A 20,561-nucleotide genomic window follows, 5' to 3' on the forward strand; every position below is an offset into this window, starting at 1 on the left:
CTTGGCAGGGTGCAGCAGGCTCACCTGCTGCCCATCAGCCCCTTCAGGACCCATCTGGGGCCAGAGTTGGTCAGCTCACTGGAAGAATCACAACACGTAGGTCCAGCAGACAGCAAGTTGGCACCTCACCAAAGAAAGTTCCTGTTCTGATGAGGGCTGTTGTGGATATGTTATGAGCCATATGCCAGCAGCATGGTTGCTTTTGAGAGGAAGAGCATCTTCCTGAAACCAGAGATGTAGGCCAAATATCTAGATAGGGGAATTGGTCTGGTATGAGTTTGCTACCAAATTATCTCAGTGGATTTTGTGTGTTTGAATCTCCTGAGACACCTGGTGCATTAGAGGAGTCTGGATTATATGCTTCAGTTGGGAAATCAAACCCTGAGAGCTTTCAGGCATCTGAAATCAATCCCAGCAAAATACCTTTTCAAAGTTTGTTTTGTGATCTCTTGTTCTGTAACTCCTTAGAGTCACCACAGCTTCTCCAGGCAGAGCACTATCTCACTTGTAGGTTTTATTGCTGTTTTCTCTTAGGGAGTGCAGATATAAGGGATGACTGATTTTTGGTTATTAGCTTTTAATAAGCAGTCTCAATCTGAAATATAAAAAACTGTTTGGTGTCACAAAATATGCTTTCTTTTTTTTTTTAATTAAGTGTGACTTAGGGCTATTAATTGTAATACATCTTTGGTATTACTTTATTCCCCTAAGTGTGGGCTGTAGACAAAACCGCAGAAGAGGCAGCAAAGGCTCTTCATACTTCTTATGTAAGTCTAGCTGGTTTATTGTTCATTTTGTTTTCCTGGAAGCGTGCTTCATCTTTCCAGTCCCTTGCTAGTTTACATCCATAGGGAGAATTACTGCAGTCAGAACTTGAGTTCAGATATTGCCAAGGTATATCCAAGTTCAGCTATCCCGTGGGGAAGGACATCCCTGTGCTCTCAACGATGGGCAAGCCGTTGAATGCAGAGGGCTGTTGTCTCAGTTACTGAGCTCTTTTCTTCCTTCTCCTTTCAACTTGAGGGAGGTTTGTTGAAACAACCTCAAGCTTGTTTCATTAGCATCTCAAAATACAAACACAGCACGCAGAAAACCCTTCAAAACCTGCTAGCTGACACTGCAGGCAGGCAGTTTTTGCTGGGTGCAGCAGTGAGCGAGGCTGCTGTTGAGCATTGCCCATCGCTGCAGGTCGTTGCTTGGGGACGCTTTGGGTGGCAGTGACCCTTTTTAGAGCTGGGCTTGGCTCCGCCAGCCCCTCTGGAGGTAAAAGATGACAGCTACCTAAAAGTTTATTGGCAGGCCTTGGAAGGGTTAAATGTTTTCTTTGTGGCAGTCAAGTACATGGAAAGCTGCCAAGCATTTAGATTTGAGATTTGAAAAGCAGATGGAGTTTAACTGCTCTTAGCAAGCAATTCAGTGCAGGAAGGGGGAGACTAATAATAACGTTACACAGTGCCATTCATAACACTGTCATTAAGTTTGGGTCAGCATTTTCCATCCAGACTCCCACGCTCAGCTGGAGCCGAGGTGCAGAGCCCAGGCCCATCCGGCGCTGCAGGAGGACAAGCCCAGGTCTCCGAAGAAGAAGGGTGGCTGGGAAGGCACAGAGGGAATGGGGTCCCCTCTTGTGCTCCTGGAGCTCAAAAATGGCTCAGTTTTATAGGTGATGAGATCACTGTTTGGAAATGAGACCATTAACAGGAACTGACTTACTCCAGTTTTAAAATGGGCTATTTCAGTTGGATTTAGAAAGTTGTCCTCTGATCTCAGAGACTTGCCAGTGCCCCCAGCTTTTGATCACAAGGCTCATTCCAATCCTCCCAGCTCCTTCTACACCACTGATCTGTTTGTTTCTGTGAAGACATCGCGCCACTGCTGCTGCCTGTGTGGGCTTGCACCAGTGCCAGGCGCCTTGTGTTTAGTGCCCAGTGGACTACTAGGCAAAGACCACCCATTTGGGTGGACAGCTAAAGCCTCTGGGCCGGGGGGAGGTGTATTTATCCTCGCCTGGGTTGTAAGCTTGCAGTTGGAGAGCATCACTAGAGCAGGGCTGGATCTTTATACGGGGTACTTAAACAAGATAAGTGGCGTGTTGCCATATGTACACAGGTGTTAACCCTCCCTGTGACAAAGAAGGGGTTTGGAGGATGTGCTTTGGATTTGACTCTGGATTGGATGGAATGTTTGAACAGGTAGTTAGCAACACATTAAGTAATAGGACATACATATTGTAGCAAGACTTAATGCTGATTAAGTAGTTACAAGAGATTTAAATGGCTCCAGGATATGCTGTGGTAACTGAGTCTCAGCTCAGTCAGGTCTCTCTCTAATATTGTGCAGAAAAGAAATCCATGACAGTGCATTTCTTTGTTCTCCAGTGTTGTGATAAACTCATCCTTAATGTCACAGCTTCACAAAGCTTTTTATTTAATGGTTTGAAAAAAACCCAGTAAATCTTGAGCTGAGTACATTAGTAGGGTGGTACCCCGGCATTAATCACAGCTAAAGAAAATCCTGAGACATATGTATCCATAGTAAGGTGCTTTGTCAAAGGGTAGGTGTTTGGATAATGAGAGGACAGTTTAAAAACAAAACAAAAAAACAACCACAACCAAAAAGCAGGCAATTGTGCACGTTTGCTACCAAACTTTCAGTGTAGCTTCATGTCTTCCATTAATGCTACAGAGCTATGGGGACCATTGTATGTAAGTTATGATAAGTAGCTAGTATGCTCTTTTCCTTACTTTCTGCAGGAGAACAGATTTGCTGTGAGTTGCACATACCCCACCTGTTCTTCCCTGCCATCTCTGATTTTTGTTCCCTGCAGGATATTTGTCATGGAGTTCAACCTGACTGTGCTTGGGAACACTGGGCATGTCTCATGTGAATTAGATCTTGTCTCCTAGTCCAAAAATTAAAAAATAAGACTGCAACTTCTGCTAGGAAAGAGAAATCAGGTCGGATTCACTCAGTGGCTTCAGATGCATAAAATGGGCATACACCTGGCCCAGGCGTAGGAAAACCTCAAAAGGGGTGAGGTAAGGAGCTTTTTTAGTAAGTTCTTCTAGCATTAGTTGCAGAACAACCCAAGGTGCTAACACAGACGTTTCCTGGTGCTGTATTTGGGAGGCTTGTATCATGCTGCTGAGCTGTGCTAGGAGGGCAGAGCTGCCTGCAGTGGCATCTAAGCATAGTTCTGATTTCTGTGAGAGTGCGAGGGAACAAGTGTTGCACTGGTGGGCTTGGAGCTTCTTGCCTGCTTTTGACTGTAGTTGCCACTGATGGAGTTTTGGGGGGGGGGGGGTTGTTGTTTTGTGGTTTTTTTTTTTGGTTGGTTGTTGTTTTCCCCTGCTCCCAGGGTGAAATGGTATTTCAGAGAGGCACCTGGGAAGAGAGACTTTGACTGGGATATGAGTCATCTCTCTCTCTCGGGATTTTCTGGCTCAGTAATTTTTTTTCTGTATGAAACGTGATTAAAGCTTGACTTTGCTTTTGAAAACACACAAACAAACCACTATTTCTTCTGCTTCTAAGTGACCACAGTGCTCCACCTTCCTCTTTCCTTCCCTATTTGTATTTACCACTGTCTGCAGTCACACCAAGGCTTAGAAAGTCAAGCAGCTTTTCAGCAGATAGACCATGTCACAGCACGACTTGCAACAAAACAGTGGAGAAGAGTTCAAACTACAGTTTAGCATGTCTACTTTATTTTTCTCCAGTGGGCTTGTGTGAACAGGACACCAAAAACACCTGCTATGAATTCTGGAAAATACAGTCTGACTGATGCACACAGTGACTTTCTCTGCTGGTTGTGTGGTCTGTCTTTTGCAATATTTCTTCTGAATGTGTTTGTGTTGTAAAACACTGCTGAGAGCACGCTAATTTTTCTGTCACTTACAAGAACGGTTTTCTGAGTAGCTTCCCATGCAGTGTTTGGAGGACACAGTTGCTGGATACAATTAGAAAAAACAAAGATTTATATCCAAAGGATGGTCCACTTCTGTTGTGTTGGGCCAGAGAGGGATGTCTGTGGCTCATAAACTGAATCAAAATATAAAAGCTATGATAGTTACATTTGAGAAACTCGATGACTGTTGTATGTCAATGAGAATAGCTGAATGCTGAACAAATGTCATAAGCACAAGTTTGGCGTGGTAGTTGTTACATGTTCTTTTATATATATATTTATATATATATTTATATATATATTTTATATATATTTATATATATATATATATATAAAACAGCTATATGTATAGCTGTGCCTGGCTGTCAGTCTCTACCAGACTTGTTTTCATTTCCCGGCATTCAATGTGTGGGATATTTGTGTGGATTGTGATACAGCCTGAATTTTATACATGGGTTATACGGGAAATAAAATTGTTTCTTTTCCCAACTTGAGGTTGTGTGAGCCATGGTACCTACAGGTGTTTTTATTTATGAGCCTTTCCTCATACAAAGGAGTATCTTATGTTGTACCAGTATGTGTGCACACATGATAACATAGGTGCAGGTGTGACTGGAGGTAGTTTCTCCTGTCAATGAGGAAGCAGAGCCAGGCCACTGTGACATTTCTCCTTTGCATGAATAAATAAATGTTTTAATATTATTTTATAGTTCTTCTATTTTATGAACAGAGTGGGCAAAATTGTAAAAATTAGAAGCTCTTGTAGCTCCTGCATCTGAGGATAGATGAGAGAGAGGGAAGGCCATCGTCAGGAGATGCTACTGGCCACCCATGGCTGCTGGTCTGCCTCTCCATCCCAGAAGGATTTGCCCATCACCAGGGATTGCAAACATCCTTGACAAACAGGTGATCTTTATTGCAGTAGTGAAAGTTCAGGTCTCCAAACCTTTTGCTGATCTATAGTAAACAGATCTAGTGGAACTTTTAATTTTTTTCCTCTCAAATATTAGTGTTTTGTTTAATATCTGTAATAGAAAAAAAAAATATATTTACAAGCCTGTAACGTGAGAACTAAGGGAAGATTTTTTTTTTTGTTTCTCATGCAATCTTCATTCAGCTCTGTTCTTGGAGTATTTTATATCCCAGCCCTTAATTACACAGTTATGTGATACTTTGCCATAGGACCCCAGTCCTCACATGTGCAAAGGAACTGCAATTAAAATCAGATGGGCAGCTGTGAATTTCACACACAACTTGCAACTGCCAGTCTTTGTAGCCTAAATAATGTAACTTGTTAGTTGTGTTAATGTCTAGTGATTGACCTGAAGTTTTCTTCTTGTGCATAGAAAAACTTTATGGTCCATATTTTGAGTTCTTAATTTCACCATTGGTACCTAGGGTAGATGTAGCTTTGAAGTAGGCTCTTCTGGAGTGACATCTGTGAGCATGAAGGCAATGTTCAGAAAAACATTGGCTTAAGCACCTCGTTCAAAAAAGTGCCAAAGAAGGCACTAAATTACGTATCTAAGGATTAGTCTTCCCAATTTGCATGCTGATAATTAATAAAATGTCTAAGAGATTATGTTTACCAAGTCCACCAAAATAATCAATAGTGTTAGGTTGGTAGCATTGGACTCTATGACCTTAAGGGTCTTTTCCAATCTAAATGATTTTATGATTCTGATTTTCTTCTCCCCACAGCAACAGAATATATGTGAGTTGCCATACTTTCTGACTGCACTGTATGTCTTTCAAAGAGTCTGCATCCTTTTTTGTGAATCCTTTCCATGAAGACCACAAGGGAATGATCATATATAGAAATATTTATTGCATGAAGCATTAAATCTAATCCTAGAATTAGAAATAAATGTGGGCAAACTAAGGTTTGACTCTTGATGATGGTAATGACATGTAAAATCAGGTGTGAGCATTTTTACTACAGCGGGGAACTTGAACTGACCCGTGACCTCATGAACTGGTGGAGCTCAAGGTAACAGAAACTGTGCTAGTGACACAGCTTTGCTTGCAAGATCAGCCTCTGGCTGGTTATCTGGAGGCTGAACTCTGGTCAGGCTGTGCAGTGGCCAAAACAAAGGAGGGAATCAGCTACCTGAGGTTTTCTTCTCAATTATTTTAATTCTCAGGATCAAATTATATGTAACTTTATATGCTGGGGTGTACTAGAAAAGTAGGTGCTAAGGAGCAGGCTTTTGGCAGTGATGAAGGACAGTAGTTGTGTTTTTGACATGCAGGCATGGGCAATTCAAACTGGTCCTGAGGAAATCCTTGCTATTTCCATCCCTGGTGCTGCTCAGAGCGGCCCCTTGCAGAACGCTTCTGAGGCAAAGCTGAGAGGGTGAAAATGATGAAGACAAGCTCTCTAGCAGCAGGAGCAGGGCGGTCTATGGCCTTTAGATCAGGCAAAATCAGATCACAGCCTTTTCTTGGGCGGGATGTATGGGAGGCTTCTGCGTAGCAGGTATATTCTCTAGGTTGAGAAGTTGAGAGGTTTTGTCAGGTAGATGAACGCTCAATGGCCATCAATTCTCCATGCAGTGGTAATGATATTTTAAAGTGCTGTGTGATTCTTTTTGGGTGGAGGTGTGACTGTGCTAGGCATGCCCCCGGGTTCCAGCTCCCCCTTCTCCCCTGTGCTCAGGGGTTGCTCAGGGCAGAGGAGGAAGGAAGAAGCCACTAAGCCCCTGAAGCAACAAGAGTCACAGAAAGGCTCAAACTCATCAGTAGGTCAGCTCACCTTTTCTATAGACTTGCAGAATTGTAAAACACCACCTGTGAGAACATGTGCAGTGTATGTGTGTCTATCTTAAAATACACAAATACCACTTTCTGTATGGGTAATAGAAAAATCTGATGAAGGAAGGATGCAGTAGCTTCTCTTTCCTGCAGGAAAAAGTCCTGCCACTTGGTCAGTTATATGAGATAGCATGGCACCCAGTTTAACCTTGCAGCTTGCAAGAATGCACATTTATTTGACAAGAAAATGCTAAGAGCAAACTGAATGTACAGTTTGTTAAACAGCCAATAAATCTAGGTTGTATCTTCCTTCTCTGGTCAGGAAACAAGGGAGCTATTTTTAAATCTGGCCTTCCTGTACACATTGAAATCGAATTATTTTTCTTGTGCTAGACAGAGCATGACAATACTTTCACATTAAATAATGAGCTCTTACTGTTGCTCTGAATTAAATGGGCAGGATTGGACAGAAACCGTTCTTTCTTTAAAAAAGACCAGCTCCAATGATTTCTCCAGGCATTGACCTCTGCAAAGATAAGGTCATCCAGGGAAGAAGAGGGGCAAAGCAACCTTGAATGGTGGGGAGAGAAGCTTGCCAGTAGCTTTGTGGGAGGTCTCCCATTGCATTTCACTTACTTGGGAATGGGGAAAATTACAGATAGGCTCTCCTAATTTGTATGAAACTTGGTTTGATGCAAGAGCCTTTTGCAATCCTAACTGTTAAACAGTTTGAATTATCTGGCTGGAGGCTCTTTCTGCCAAAGGCAAGAGGTCTGTCTTCATTGCAGTTGTTGAGAAGATGTGAATTCATGTCGTCCTGTAGCCTTCAGCTACTTACAGCGCATCTTTCCCTGTAGCTCTGGGTTTGTGCAAAGATAGAGCCAATGCTTGCTCAGGCATGGAATATGGAATGTAGTAACTTTTCATTTGCATTGTTGTACTATAGTGTCTGCTTTCAGCAGTTAATGTTTGGTTTAGCTTCTCAGTGTGCTGGGAAGCAGTGCTCTTCATTGCTAAAAATAAGCAGACAAGTTTATATAGTCTAATCTTTACCTGACATGTGAGGGAGCTGTAATTTAAATTTATTGGTCTTAACAGTTGCAGGTGATTCTGGTTTTGTGTTCAGAACGTGCCAGATTCAAGTCTTGGCATATGCTCCTGCTGCAAACATTTCCTTTATCTCTTAGCTTTCTGTAGGTGCCTGTTGATACTTGTGTTGTATTACTTCTGTGTATTCCTGCTGCACATTCACAAGAGGACTGAGACCATATTTTAGTCATTGCTGACATTTTGTTTTCTAACCAGAAGCGGGGAACACTAAGGGAATCTTGAGCTTGAATACCAGAGGATGAAGCTTTCTTGGCTAGGCTGCTGGATAGATGAAAACAGAAATAAGATACTATAACCTAACTAGCTGAATCGACAGGCTGCCTCTTTCATGAGCTCGCGTTTGTTTTGTGCTGATTTTAGAACTGTTTGGAAAACCATCTTGTCACTTCACAGATAATGGCTGCTAAAATATCCAGATACTGCTTTTGTAGGCAACTATATTGCCTATTTGCCTATCTCTGAAGATATTTCTGCTAATGTTTTAGAACATATTTTTCCACTTTGTTTCAATTAAGTGTTTAAAGATGTGTGCTTGCAGGAAAATAATGTTGGAAAAAATAAGAGCTAAGTACAGCAAGCCATTGACCTAGCTGGATATGTGCTAGCTCAATTTATTTAAGTGTCTGTGTATATTCATGAAAGATCTAAAGATCATATTACACCAATATATTGATTTTTAGTACTGTTCTATCCTGAAACAATAACGGTGATTTTGGGTGGTTTTTTGTTTTTGTTTTTTTTTTTTTTTAAATTGTTCTTTAAGGTCTTGCGTAAGTCTTGGGGCTGAGGGGAGGGAACATTTTATAAGTCAACCACAGTTGCTGTTTCTTTCTACCCTGGGATCTTGGATTTCATTTGAGCTTTAACTCAGTGTCTCTCTCCAAAAGGATTAATTGAAACATATTTACAAATTATTGCATTGGGCATACAGAAAAAGTCTGTTGAAAAGCAGCAGCAAATATATGTCCAAATAAGAATGTCTGGAGTAATCTGAATCTGTCTTTCTCTTGTGAAAGGGCCGTTCTTGTTTAAGTGTTAACAGATTCTGGCATTGACTTCTGATCTGGAAAACTTTCGTCTGTTGCTTACAGCTGGTGAGACAACATAGGTGTGAATGCTGCTTTCCCTTCTTGCTCGTGAACTTTTCTTTGAGTCAAGGGTGAGAATTTGTAAGAGAAGCAAGGAAACAAGATCTAATTATTGTGTAAATGACTTGGTTTTCTGTAATTTCATTCAGGGGGGCCGAGGGGAAGAGTTTCTGTTTGAATATAATCTAATTGATTAGTGTATGTAAGGAAAGATAAAATTCTGAAACTTAATTGTAGCTGACCAAATCACCATTGCTTTGGGGTTTGTTTGTTTTTTCCAGGTCAATCAGAATGTGGAGATCCAAAGGGCCCGTCTGCGAGATGATATTAAGGAATATAAATTCCGAGAAGCGCGTTTGCTGCAAGACTACACTGAGCTTGAAGAGGAAAATATCTGTCTCCAGAAACAAGTGTCTGTCCTCAAGCAAAATCAGGCAAGTTTTTCAAAATAGCGAGCATTGCTTTGGTAGCACCAGCTAATTCCTGCGTTACAGCATGGTTCTGTCTCATTTGAACATCCAACCACTTATTTTCCATGTTTGTTCTGCTTTTGAGACTATAAACTCGATCTTTTAGTACCAAGAGTTGTCCCAAAATGTTTAAGTTCTTTCTGACTCTGTTTATACAGTCATAAGACTTTATTGCTTCTACTTTGACCTCCAAGTCCTTCTACTGTGTTCTCTCTCTTTGATGGATGTGAATTCTCTACCAGTCTGCTTTTTTATTTGGTTTAGTCTTGTTGCTCCACTAGTTTTTCAATGTCTTTGCAATACTCTCCATCCATCCATCCTCTTCTACGGTATCTGTAACTGGATGTATTTCTGAACATGTATTTTTATTGTTAATTAGTGCTTACATTATCTCTCCAGTTCTTAGTCCTCCTCTCTTCTAGCTACTTTCATTAAACATGTATTAGTGGTATAGTTGCTCTATACTGTCAGACCTGTGTGACTGCTCATCTGAAAAGTCACGTTTAATTGCACACTTCCAGCAATTTTCAGAATTTTAGAAAATGCATTTTTGGAACAACTCAATTTCCCTGAGTTATCATTTGCAGAGGTAATTAGATTAGATGTGGTCTTTGGCAAAGTTCACTTATCTTCATCTGTCTATCACTTGGGGGCTTGCTATTTTTATTCTTCAGGTACCTGTCAGTTTCATTGTATAAATAAAACTCAAGGTTCAGTTGAGAAAATGGCTTAACATTCCTGAAATAAAAGCTCTTGAAGAAAACAGCAGTGTTAATACCATCTGTGAGAGTGAGCACATAGCAAAAGCATATTAGGATTTGCTTCAGAACTCCTTCAGTGTTCTGAATGAAAGCTGCCCTATCAAGTGAGGTGTTTGGGATATAGAATGTATTTCATTTATCTCCAGGTGAAACTCTATGGCAATGTTTATCACTTTGGCCTCACTAATGTGCCCAAAATGGGGTTCCAGCTTGGACTTGCTCTCACCTGAATATATTTGGTCTAATTACGCTGGTTTGGGTGCCCTGACATCATGCAGTAGGGGTGGAGGGGCTATTACGCTCTAGATGCAGACCGGAAGAGATAGTGATCTGTTAAAATCCAACCAATGTAGTTGGTTACTTTTGGTTTTTACCTTTCTTCGTCTCATTCATTGTATTCAGAGGAGCAAGTGAAAGTTCCAAGCTTAATGTTCACATTCCAAAATAATGATATTCAAGAATGCTGTCATTCTGGGCTGAGCTGAATTTAACCTCAGATGCTATCTTGTAAGTTGCTAGTAATTATTGTCTACTGTGTGTGTATTCTGGAACCTTTGAAAATAGACTGTAATCTTAAATATTTGAGCTCAGTGGACGTATATAAAACCAAGAGCTAATTCTTTTCATGGCAATGGATTATTTCATTTTCTACCTTGTCCTAATCCTACTTGAAGAATTTTATTAAGCTTTAATTATCTACTGACATAACTAGAAGAAGCCATCAAGTTTTTCCAGGCTTGACTTGCAGAACTGAATTAACATGATTGGCTCCTGGTGTTTAAATCAGGTGTGGTTCAGCACTACCAAACTGGTGTATATTGGCATCTGAAATTCCTTTAGCAGATGGCAAAAATAAATAGGGTCATATATCATGTGGTATGTTTTCCTTTCTTTCAAGGTAAGGGAAAAAGTATTCTTTACACTTTGTTTTTTCCCCAAGGGATTAAAAATTTTACACCAATCATTGGTGTTTGTAATTTCAGTGCAAGAAAGGTTTTAAAAAAAGGCAATTTTACAGCTAAAACCTTATAGCATGCCATCAAATTTCATGTAGCAGCACTATAGTTCTGAAGTGTAGAGTCTGAATTGTAGCTTTCTCAAGATGTGCTGAAATGAGGATGACAAAAATGATAAAACATTTTATTCTGAATGTATAAAAGCAGAGTTTGATTGCTAGGTGCATCCCAACAGTTTTAAGCCTAGTGGAATATTCTAACAGCAGTGCAGCAGAGTGTCAGAAGCATAGCTTTGTAATGCTGGGTTTTGGAAATGTTGAGCTTGAATTTGTGGGAAGGTTGGCCAAGGAACTTGTTAATCAAACAGAGAAAGAGTTTGCATAATGTGCTAGGAAAGCCTGTTTTGTGATGCTCTGTATCACACACTGTATCTGTCACCTGTCTTAAGCTAGAATAGATCAGCTAATTTGACATTTTGTGTAGAAATTTTATTCCATGGTCTCTGTCAAGGTAAATTATGTAAGCAATGTTTACAGTCATAGTGCCAAAACTAGACTTCAGAACTGAAAAAAAATTATTCTGTTATCACCGTATTTAGTGAAATCAAACACTCAAAAGTAAAATTACTTGGTGCCTTGCAGGCAGACATTTTCATTAGGGATTTTTTTTCCCTTCTATTTGTGTATCTCCAGGTGGAGTTTGAAGGCCTGAAACATGAAATCAAAAGGCTTGAAGAGGAAACAGAATTTCTCAACAGCCAGCTAGAAGATGCCATACGGCTGAAGGAGATCTCCGAACGCCAGCTTGAGGAGGCCTTAGAGACGCTGAAGACAGAGCGGGAGCAGAAAAACAATCTTCGTAAGGAGCTCTCTCACTACATGAACATCAATGACTCCATGTACAACAGCCACCTGAACATCTCTTTGGATGGACTGAAGTTCAGTGATGAAGCCACAGAGCCCAATAATGATGAAATCATGAATGGATTTGATCAGAACTGCCTCAGCAAACTCAGCAATGGCAAGAATAGTACATCAACACCCAAGAAAAATGAAACTTTCCCTCCAGCCCCAAGTCTGGTTTCAGATCTGCTGAGTGAATTAAACATTTCTGAAATCCAGAAGCTGAAACAACAGCTCGTACAGGTAAATGGGTTTTCTAAACAACGTGTACTTCCAAATAGCTGCTAGAGTTTATTTGGGTTGTAATTTCAGTCTTTTCAATATCTCTCGTGGCCACCGTACTTGTAAAGGCTCGGATTTAAAATTTGAGGATGTTAAATGTTTGTTAGTATGTCACTAGCAAGAAATATAGTATTTTGTTCAAAAATTGATAGTACTCCAGTCATCTTCATCAAAAGGAGTTTGGTACACCATAACTATTTTCTGTAATTAGTTCAAAGAACATGAAGTTTTAATCAGTACCAAGTATTTTCTGTGTTATATTTGTACTATTGGGCGGTTGGAGAGTCTGAAACAAGGTACATATTTGTGTTGCCTGGAAACATTTTAAAGTTATTTTGTCAAGCTTTTTTTAAGTGTTATAGAAGAAAAAGCCTTTGTGGAAAAAATTGCTGGATTTTTTCAAAATAAGAACTTTCAGAGGAGAAACTTTAAAAGTTTTGGTATTTCTGAGCCTCTCATGAAGCTCCAAGCTTCCACCATAGACTAGCTGCATGTTTTCTAATATTTACTTGATAATTTGCAAGATAACAGTAACCATTAGCTTATCTTCAGCTGAAAGGATGTTTTCACAATGAGAACATCAGCTATGGAAGAAATGTGTAAAAATGTGCATTTTGAAGTGGAAATGAGAAAGAATTGGCAAGGAACACTGTGCTTGAGATAGTTTTAGAATGAATTAAATAGTCTTTTCCATAATGTGCAAGTGATCAGATTTCTGCAGCCGTATGGACCTTGGCTAAGTTTCTGTCTCTTACAATAAAACCATTTAAGTGATGCAGTTCCCTTTAAGTAGATGTCTGTGTTCATGCATTTCAGATGGAAAGAGAAAAGGTGAACTTGTTAACAACGCTACAGGAATCTCAGAAGCAGCTGGAAAATACACGGGGGGCCCTCTCAGAGCAGCATGAGAAAGTTGGCAGGCTCACAGAAAACCTGAACGCAATGAAGAAGCTCCAGGTCAGCAAGGAACGTCAGTCTGCCCTTGACAACGAGAAGGACCGAGACAGCCATGAAGATGGAGACTACTATGAGGTTGACATCAATGGGCCAGAGATCCTGGAGTGCAAGTACAAAGTGGCTGTGGCAGAGATTACTGACCTAAAAGAAGAGCTCAAAAATCTTAAGGCCAAATACAAAGAATGTGAGTCTAAGTATGAGGAAGAGAAGAGCAGGTATGAGACTGAGAGCCAAGCTCTCACTGAAAAGATTACCTCACTAGAAAAATCCAGTAGGCATGACAGAGAACAGGTGGCCAGACTGGAGAAGGAGCTGAAGAAAGTCAGTGATGTTGCTGGAGAAACACAGGGCAGCCTCAGTGTGGCCCAAGATGAACTAGTCACCTTCAGCGAAGAGTTGGCCAATTTATACCACCACGTCTGTATGTGCAACAATGAAACTCCAAACAGAGTGATGCTAGATTACTACAAGGAAGGTAAAGGTGGACGCAGTAGTCCAGAGACCAGGGGAAGAAGGTCTCCCATTCTTCTTTCTAAAGGGTTGTTAACTATAGAGCTAGGAAAGGCAGAGAATGGAAGCGGCGACAGCAGCCCATCTCCAGTGTCATCTCTGCCATCTCCTGTGTCAGATCCTCGGAAGGAACCGATGAACATTTACAACTTGATCGCTATAATTCGGGATCAGATCAAACACCTGCAAGCTGCTGTGGACAGAACAACTGAGTTGTCCAGGCAGCGTGTTGCCACTCAAGAACTTGGGCCAGTGGTGGATAAAGACAAGGAAGCTCTCATGGAAGAAATCCTGAAGTTGAAGTCCCTGCTAAGCACCAAGAGAGAACAGATAGCAACTCTGAGAACTGTGCTGAAGGCCAACAAACAGGTAACCAGGTGTTATAGACGTGAAGGTTATAGTATCTGAGAATTAGGTCATAAATACAAGAGAATTTATCTTTGAGGTCATACTGCCATACCCTCAACTCAGTGGGGCTTTTGTTGTTGATATTTGTTTGGTACAAGGCTGAAGCAGTCTGTTTAATTAGAAGCACACAGCTGTCCTGCCGTAAAGCTGTGCGCTGGGGCTTTAACAGATTTTTGCTTGTCACGTACTCATGAGATTTTATTAAGTTTAAGGTAGCTTCAATCTACTGCCTGTCTGAATTAGATTAGATTGGATTTAATGTAACACATATAAAATGAAGAGGTAAAACTTATTTTTTACTTGAAAGAATTCTAGTAGTTACCCTTAAAAGAGTTCATAAACTTAAGTACTGTTCTCTCTCAAATTGCAAAATAAAAGAAAGCCTTCCAGGATGAGGATGTGACATAAGAACATGGTCAAAATAATAGGGGTGAAAGGTAAAATTAGTCTTTGGGGATTGGGCTGTGCCATTTGATACACATTAGCAGTGCAGTAGATGAAAATAACCATCATTAAGACACCATGTGACATGCTTCATTGTCTCCTTTACAGTTAAAATAGTGCAAATTGAAGCTGTCTTCAAAAAGAAAAAAGTATAGTGTTGTTTAAGAAATATATAGATACTTTAAGTTTTCTTTTGCACATTTTAATAAAGCTGTCCCAAAATGTAAGGCAAAATGCTGATAGACTATTTTGTTCTTTGTGTTGAAGTATGTAAAGTTTAATTTCTTTTACTAGTTGGAGATAGGTGTCACTAAATGTATATTCTGTAACTTCCTAGATGCTACTGCATGCTTAATGGGAGTAGGAGACCCATATGTTCAATCTGTTTCCAGTGTTCAAAAATTAAATTTAATCTGTACAAGAAAAGTTGACCAGAAGTTTAACATTCCAGTACAAAGTAAATGTTTCATTATGCGAATAGTGATTAGAAATGTATTAGCTAGCCGCTTTGTGAAGAGTTCCATTAACTAGTACATTTCTGTTCTTCTTGGTAAACAATAGACTGCAGAGGTAGCCCTTGCCAACTTAAAAAGCAAGTATGAAAATGAGAAAGCTATGGTTACGGAGACAATGATGAAGCTGCGAAATGAGCTGAAGGCTTTGAAAGAAGATGCTGCTACCTTCTCTTCCCTGAGAGCAATGTTTGCTACAAGGTAAAGAGAATATAAACTCTGCAAAATGTGATTCCTTGCTGGTGTGGGGGAAGAGCTGAACATCCTGCCCACCCACCCATGCTGAGAGTGGCAGGTTGGGGTTCCTTTTTCCAAGTTCATTGCTTACAGTGTTTGTCTGCGTTAGGTTCTGACTGATGAGGAAAATGCCAGGGATATAGTATATTGCTACAAAACAAGAAGTTATTGTGGAGGTATTTATTTAATTTGGGTGCAAGATTAATCCTGGATCTTGAAGCCATTAACTCTAAGGAGGAGTGACATTTAACAATGCAAAATGAACGTTTATTATGCAGTGAAGATGTGACTCTGCTTGAACTGTAATGATCCAGAAAAAAAGTAAAGATGTTGTAAACATCTTGTTATTCTTAGGTTGTCCATCCTGCAGTTGGCATCTCTGTCATTCCATTTACCTGTGTGAGCTGATTGGGTTGCATATGTCTTTGGAACTTGCTTCTGCTTCTTAGTTGTGCTTTGTGGCGTTAACAGACAAAAAGTACCCGCTGACACGTCACGTGCTGTAGAAGTGAGAAATGCTATTTTGATCTGCATGTTGCTTACTGCTACTGTCATTGACTTCTTTAAGTCTGCACATTTCTTTTGGGGAATGTTGAGGCAACAACATCATGTTAACAAAATCCAGATCTTCTTCACAGCTAAGGAACATTCAGTTGGCTCCTGTGTGGAGATGATCGTGGAAAACAGGAAAAGAAAAATCTTTATCTAAAAGTTGTCAGTCCCAGCTCAGTGGGATTCACAGGGACTCCCCTGGCAATGTTCATTTGCCTGCGTATTCCATGCATTGCCTAAAGAAGATGGAGAAGAGAGACTGTAAAGGATGCTGTTTAATGTAACCTGGATCCTTCTTTTAAGTTAACCCAAGGGTATGGGAGAGTCTGTGTGCTGTATGCTGTTTTGTTCTCTGCCTTCTCTGGACACTAAAAAAACCCAACCAAACAAAAAAACCACCACCCCGCAAAAAAAAACCCAACAGCCCCAAAACCAAAAAAAAAACCCAACCAGAAAAGGTTTTCTTTCTGCCATATGCTAAAAAGCACCATAGTAAGGAATCACGAAGGTGCTTATGAGGATTCCTGAGGCTTTTCTGTATGGTCTTTTGTGGGGGTGGTTCTGCAGCAGCTTTCATGTTCCTTGAGTAATCTTAGACTTCCTGGTGATTCAGCTTTTCTCAGCAATATCTATGCATGTGGGTAAGCATGGAAAGAAGAAATGGATACCAAGGAATGCTAAGGGTTGAATTGTGGCAGCTTATTATGCTAGAGAAAGGAATGCCCTGTACAGTCTGGATTTGTCCTACTTTCTTTCCTCTCTCTCTCCTTTCCTGGGGTGTAATTAATATGCAGAAATTGCAATCTCTTTGTTAGTTGTAGATCAGCTTGAAGCTGAGAGGAAAGAGGAAAAGCATACTGTTAACTTTCAGTTATTTTTCATAGATGCAGAGACCTAGCTGTCTAAGTTACATGCAACTGCTGTATGTTTTCCCTACACGTTGATTTTCCTGCCTCAGGTGAATGTGAGAGTGTGACTGTGAACTGGTCTGGGAGAGGAAGAATTGTCAGAGAAATGCCAGAGGGGTAATTCTCTCTCTGCCTTTCTCTTGGTGTATTATCTAGAGGTCAGTCTTGTCCTTTTCCTGGGAAGACAATAATGAGGATTCCTTGGCATGGGGAAATTGGAGGCAGAATAAAGTTTTTCTGGAAGCAACTGACTTAAGAGCTCTATCCTGGAGCTCTCACAGGGAGTTGTGGGTGATTAGAGGCAGGAGTGAGCTCTGTTTGGGGATGTCCCTGCCTAAATGAACAATTGTCATTTCTGAATTTACGCTTTAAGTAGTAACTGTAGTAAAAAAAATGAAGGGCCAAGAGCAAAGGAGGACTCGGAAAGCTGAGGATGGAGTGAGTAGACATGTGGTCCGCTGAGCCTTTTGTCTTGTGAGCGCTTGCATTCCTGATCGTTGCATGGCAGATAAGCAGCTGGGCCTGGCATTTTGCACCTAGCCTGAGACAGTTGCAGTTGCACAGAGCATGAAGAATTGCTTCTTTCTCCCAGTGTGCCCAGGGTTTCAGATGCCACAATAGCTATCAAGACCTATTACTGCAGGTACGGTACTGTCACCCCTTCCCTCCCTGATCTCTGGTCAGAGAGGATTAGTAGTTTGGTGGTTGGCCGAGTGCATTCCTTTGTCAGTGGTTGTTTCATCTAAGTCTCTGTTTCAGGTCAGGTAGGTGTGGAAGGGATGTTCCTAGGTGCTTTGCTGAAGATAACCTCAAAAACTGTTTTGGAGTCTGATTTTTTAGGTATGTTTCAAGTATTTGACAGTGTCGCAAACCACCTGCTAGTGGAGCACCTCTTAACAGTCTACAGTAAGTCGTGTTTCTTCTCTGGCCAAGAGGTTTGTATCAGCAGAGACTAATAACAAGCAATGGGGCCTTTATCCCACCGTGTTTGTTTCAGTGTTGTATTGAGTGTGAGATGAAGCAGATTGCTGCACACAGATAAGTGTTTTCCACAGGAAGACACCCATTTTGTAGGATGCAAGAGAGCTGTAACAATACATGAGAGTTGAAGGCTGGGCATGAATATAGTAACTGACCTAATTTCCTTTTTAAGTAGGTTAATCCCACTAATTTGGCAATACTACCAGCTATTTTTAATAAGTGATGAAAATACAATAGGACCTCAGCCTGGAGACAAAGGAAGGCTTGCAAAACGCAGATTAACAGCTTCCAGTACTGAGGAACTGCTGCAGCACTCTAGACAACACTGTATGCCTAAAATTAAACTGTCATAGAAAGGAATAAATCAAGATATGCATAATGTACTATAGATGTACATGCAATAGCTGCCCTGTTTAAGTCCAGATTTCCTTAATCAACACATTTATCCCTGTTGTATGTACAGACTGAAAGCACTAGAAGCCAGATTAAAATCTGCCCTGTAGAGCTGAAAATGGAATTTATCTGCTCAATTAGACTGTAGTAGGTATTTACGTATCACTGTATTACAATCAAAAATTTTGATGCTTCATTAGTAAACTCTGTCTTCACCAGAAAAAAAAGATGCAATCACTTCTCCATTTAAAGTCCGAACAGAAGCTGAATATCTTTTTTGTTCTACTTTGTCAAGTAGGTTTGCACTTGCTAACAGCCAGTTTGGGTTCTGCAAAACGTAAATAAACAAGGCCTGACAATGATGCAGTAAATGTTCATTAGGGTGCAGCCTTCAGCTTTATTACAAGATGTGAAGTGGTGGTAATTTCTCTTTATGGATACCATCTGGCTTCTGTACTTTACCTGTTCTTTGGAGCAGCTGTTTGAAAGAATATTTCCCAAAATAATCTTTCTCAAAATTCATCATACAAAATGCACTACAGTGGTTACTGTTTTGAGAGAGTTATGAATGTATTTACTTAGGAATTTAAAACAGTATATTGTATGCACATGAGAGTGAACATTGCAAAGAAAGCAGTCACTTTTACAGTACACTTGCAACAGTGAGCTACAATAATACCTGGGTATTATTGTACTACATACATACCTGGTATGCTCTGTGTTTTAAAGAATAAATCCTTGCAAATTGGCAAAAGAAAATATGGCTTCACACAAGTCACTCATTTGGAATTTTTACTTCAGACAGTATAAACTAATAACTAACTTGTTTTCAAACAAAAACTTAAATGGAAATTTCCAAAAGGCAGAATAAGTCTTTAAAATACAGTGTTTACTCTCAAGAGTTTGAACTGCTCTGATTTTTAATTACATCTCTATGATCAAAAAAAAGTATAAAGAACACACATTTGCAGTTAACGGGTTTCACTCAGGTCTTTGTTCAAGTATATATGAATCAAGGGGCTGCTTTCAAAGTGTTGAGTATTTATTGAGTCTAATGTGACCAATGCCCTATGTTAACAGCACCAAGTAAGGAAGAAGCAGTGAGTGAGAACAGGAGTTCCCAGACTAGAGGTAGATACCACTGGTGGTATTCAGGTCACTTCAAAGTACTGCATAGGGAGCACAGAGCTACAAGCTGCTGCTGTCTTTTCCTGGCAAAAATATTTAACCTCCAAAAATATTTTATGGTAGGGTTAAATTTTTTGTAACTCTCAGTAGGTTAAGAAAATTGGAAGAATTTTTTTTTTACAGAACAATATAAATTGCAACTTAAGTGTGAGGAGGGGGGGGTAGTAGCAAATTTGAGATAAATTAATTCATCTTCTAAAATATTGTCAGAAGAAAGACTGATTCCTTTCTTTCCTACACAAAGAGCTTCTCCTGAGTACTTTGAGGGAACTTGAAGTGAGTATGTGCTGTTTTTCTAATGATTTGGGGTGGGAGTGAAGCACAGTTTCCTTGTCTTGTAGGTCAAGATATGTTTCTAGCTTGCCTGTAAGCAATTTGTCATTCAAACTTGCAAGCACATTAGAGCATAGGTTTCTTAAAATTGATTATGGGGGAAAAAAATACTGTATCAAAACAGATGAGAGAAATCCAGCTTGAAATTTAAGCCTGATGCTTGTTTAGCTTGAATTTTCAGTAAGGAAGGAGGGAGTAGGAAGACTGTATGTTTCTGCTAGTTGTTTGGGGAACACCTCTGAATCTGCAATTTCCAGAGGACACTGCAAGTGATAATGAAGCACAGGTATACAGATTCATCAACTAGCAATTCAGGTTAAAGTCCTTAAAGGACAGTTAGATGAAGAACAGGAGGCCAGTATGGCCATCACTTCAAGGCCAAGAAAAGAATGCACTGAGAAAAGCTTGTCATGGATTGGACAAGAAGGCAGTTTAAACACAATTTTGCATTTTTAAAAGCAAAGGTTATTTTATTTTGTTACGCTGATCTTTTCCTTGAGTTTGATTTGCTAGAATTTGAGTAAGCATCCTTCCAAAAATTCTACTAAATGTAGAATATAGCAGAAACCATACACAATGAAAGTACAACATGGTTTTTCACTTTCTCTTCCCTGTGTTATTTTTCTGCTGTTTTCATGTCTTTTGATACAGCCTGCAAGTTTCATGTCTCTTTAACTTGTATGTTAAGTACTACCTGCACTCATGGCAGGACGCCATAATCTCTTCTCTCTAGAAATACCTCCCGTGTGACAAGATTATAGCCAAACTCTTGCAGTAGATGGAGTAAAGCTGGCTTATTTGCTCGAGGTCAGGCAACAAAACCAAAAAATTATATTCATATGAAGTTGCATTTCTCCTACTAAACCCTGATAAGCTGGCTCTGAGAAGTTACTTAGGATACATCTTCA

The 20,561-nt window shown here is 40.1% G+C and overlaps 1 protein-coding gene across 6 annotated transcripts in view; it reads left to right on the forward strand.

The window, feature by feature from the left end:
- BICD2 (BICD cargo adaptor 2) overlaps window positions 1–20,561 on the forward strand; it is a 97,924-nt gene that overhangs the window by 64,085 nt on the left and 13,278 nt on the right. For all 6 annotated transcript variants that reach the window (XM_049826288.1, XM_049826289.1, XM_049826291.1 and 3 more), the window contains exons 3-6: window positions 9,141–9,293; window positions 11,739–12,191; window positions 13,047–14,066; window positions 15,111–15,262. In XM_049826288.1, coding sequence (XP_049682245.1) covers window positions 9,141–9,293; window positions 11,739–12,191; window positions 13,047–14,066; window positions 15,111–15,262 — 1,778 coding nt within the window. The remainder of the gene's footprint in view (window positions 1–9,140; window positions 9,294–11,738; window positions 12,192–13,046; window positions 14,067–15,110; window positions 15,263–20,561) is intronic.

The sequence above is a fragment of the Accipiter gentilis genome, chromosome 23 (genome assembly GCF_929443795.1).
Source record: "Accipiter gentilis chromosome 23, bAccGen1.1, whole genome shotgun sequence".
Taxonomy (NCBI): Eukaryota; Metazoa; Chordata; class Aves; order Accipitriformes; family Accipitridae; genus Astur; species Astur gentilis.